This window comes from Bos javanicus, chromosome 12, assembly GCF_032452875.1.
Source record: "Bos javanicus breed banteng chromosome 12, ARS-OSU_banteng_1.0, whole genome shotgun sequence".
NCBI lineage: Eukaryota > Metazoa > Chordata > Mammalia > Artiodactyla > Bovidae > Bos > Bos javanicus.
In genome coordinates, this window is record NC_083879.1 from 77,861,487 (window position 1) to 77,864,441 (window position 2,955).

At 46.6% G+C, this 2,955-nt stretch overlaps 1 protein-coding gene across 1 annotated transcript; it reads right to left on the minus strand.

The window, feature by feature from the left end:
- Positions 1-531: 531 nt before the first annotated feature.
- On the minus strand, positions 532-1,182 carry LOC133258101 (small nuclear ribonucleoprotein Sm D1). Its single transcript, XM_061434407.1, has one exon. It carries the CDS (start codon positions 1,084-1,086, stop codon positions 727-729), a length of 360 nt encoding a protein of 119 aa, XP_061290391.1. The 5' UTR covers positions 1,087-1,182; the 3' UTR covers positions 532-726.
- Between the last annotated feature and the right edge of the window lie 1,773 nt (positions 1,183-2,955).

Here is a 2,955-nt window from a genome sequence, read left to right on the forward strand (position 1 = left end):
GCTGCTGCTAAGTCGCTTCAGTCGTGTCCGACTCTGTGTGACCCCAGAGACGGCAGCCTACCAGGCTCCCCTGTTCCTGGGATTCTCCAGGCAAGAACGCTGGAGTGGGTTGCCATTTCCTTCTCCAATGCATGAAAGTGAAAAGTGAAAGTGAAGTCACTCAGTCGTGTCTGACTCTTAGTGACCCCATGGACTGCAGCCTACCAGGCTCCTCCGTCCATGGGATTTTCCAGGCAAGAGTACTGGAGTGGGGAGCCATTGCCTTCTCTGAGCGCCACGTGGGAAGCCCTCTTTGAAGGCTATTTCACTTGAAAACAGAGTTCTGTTGCTAAAGGGAGTTTGGACTCCACTGGATCGGGAGATTAGTAAACTTGCTTCAGCTAAAAGGTGTCTGTGCTCTTATGAGACAATGACGAAGGGGCAGTTGCATGTTTTCCATCGTATGGAACATAAACTGTGGCTCACGAAGCACAGAGGGTGGAGCTCTGATGGCTTTGCCTTGGAACAGCACTCTCTTCTTTTTTTTGTGTGTGTGTTACATTTTTGTTTATTAAAAACTGCTACAAACAAACAAAGCCTGTACAAAAAACTTGAACATTCTTCCCTGTGAAACAGTAACATTATTTCTTAGGACTTCTGCCTTGGCCTTAATCTTCCTCTGTCAGGTATCCGTCTTCCTGCCCCGCCGTAGTACTTAATACTTTGAGATAGTAGTCTTGAGAGACATTATCGCCTAGGACCCCCTCTGCCTCTGCCTCGGCCTCGGCCACGTCCTCTTCCTCGGCCTCGGCCTCTTCCTGCAACAGCTTCCCTTTTCTTAGACTTCACCTTTGGTTCCACATCCACGAGTAGCGTATCCAGAGGTAAGCTGTCTGGCAGAATAAAATACCGAATGTTATTTCCTCGAATACTCAGTGTTTCCAGCTGTACAGGTTCTCTGTTCTTCAGGGTCATTTTCACTGCTTTAAGATGTGTGTTCATACTGACATCTACACCTGTGATTGTTCCGTGGACTTGTGTTCCATTCTTTAATTCAATGGTTACAGTTTCGTGACTCAATTTCATCAAAAATCTCACGAGCTTCATCCTAGAGGCGTCGTCACCCTTTCGGCCCGATAGGACACGAAATCCGACCACCGAGAGCCGAGGTTGGGCGTATGAATGGCCGGAAACACTTACTCTCGGGGCCAGCACTCTCTTCTGTTTGGAAAAAGAGGAAACTCAGTCACTGGGAGTGCATGGTGTGCTCATCAAGGGTGCAGTTTAATGCCAGTGTCAGGGCAAACTTCTGCCAGCTGTCTAAACATTTACAGAACCAAATAATAGCATGCAAGATATATGGGTTTCAGATATATGGCATCTTAAAACAGCACTTAGTCATTAACTTAATCACAGCTGCTATATGCCAGCCAATGCATTTTGTTTGCAAACAACGTATCTGCTCCAGGCAGCCGACAGGAACTCTGCTGTGTGCTGTATAGCAGGCTGGTTACGCAGAGATGAGCGTCCAGAGCATTTGAAACAAGTGGGCCACATCTCAGATTCAGCCTGTTGATTTAAGTGGGGAAACAAAAACTTGAGGTTTAGTCTACTTCAATGCTACTGTGACAGACTTGATTTTCTTGGGCTCCGAAATCACTGTGGGCAGTGACTGCAGCCATGAGATTAAAAGATGCTTGCTCCTTGGAAGAAAAGCTATGACCAACCTAGACAGCATATTAAAAAGCAGAGGTACCACTTTGCCAACAACGGTCCCTTTAATCAAAACTATGGTTTTTCCAGTAATAAGGTATGGATGTGAGAGTTGGACCATAAAAAAGGCTGAATGCCAAAGAATTGATGCTTTCAAATTATGGTGCTGGAGAAGACTCTTGAGAGTCCCTTGGACAGCAAAAAGTAAAACCAGTAAATCCTCAAGTAAATCAACTCTGAATATTCACTGGAAGGACTGATGCTGAAGCTGAAGCTCCAATGCTTTGGTCACCTGATGCGAAGAACTGACTCACTGGAGAAGACCCTGATGCTGGGAAAGATTGAAGGCAGGAAGAGAAGGGGGTGACAGAGAATGAGATGGTTGGATGACATCACCGACTCAATGGACAAGAGTTTGAGCCAACTCTGGGAGATAGTGATTGACAGAGAAGCCTGGCATGCTGCAATCCATGGGGTCACAAGGAGTCGGACACGACTGAGCGACTTAACAACAACAACAATTGTGCTGTTAGGATTTTTCTCTCAACAGAATGAGATGTTCGGTCTGGAGAAAGGTCCTGATTGATGGTCCATGGTCATGTGTTCATTTGAAATGGAACATAGCCCCTAAATGGTTCACTATTTACCCTTTGCTATGGACTGAAGTTTTGTGTCCCCTGCCCAAACTTGCATGATGAGGCCTGAATCACCATGTGACTATACTTAGAGACAGGACCTGTGAGGAGGTGATAAATAAATGAGGTCATCTGTTTCTCCAGACCTGGTCTCTATTAGCACATGGACAGCTGACCTACAAGAACGCCGTCGGGGCTTCCTTGTCCTCTGGCTTCCACTTGGGTTTGGCCAAGAGAGATGTTGGCAGGACATTGGAGGGAGCAGAAGAATAAGGTCCTTCCCCGCTGTGAAATCACATCAGGCTGGCTGTGACCGTGGAGCAAAGGTCAATTGACCCTTGATCAAAGGTCCATTGCTCATCTCTAGTGGCTTTCCCACAGGTGTCTCATCTTCCCCGTGCAGATGTCTCACCTCCTTCGCTCATCCTTTAGGCCTAGATGTGGTGCCAGCTCTGTTATCAACCCCAGGCTGCTGTGCCCTTGTGCACTGTGGTTCCCTTCTTCCTGGCCCAGGCCTTCGTAAATAGACCTTTTCCCTACAAACCTCCACAAATTATCTTGTTATGTGTGTGCCATCTTATTAACATTATGCTAGTCTATCACAGTATAAAATTGCATTCTATTTATA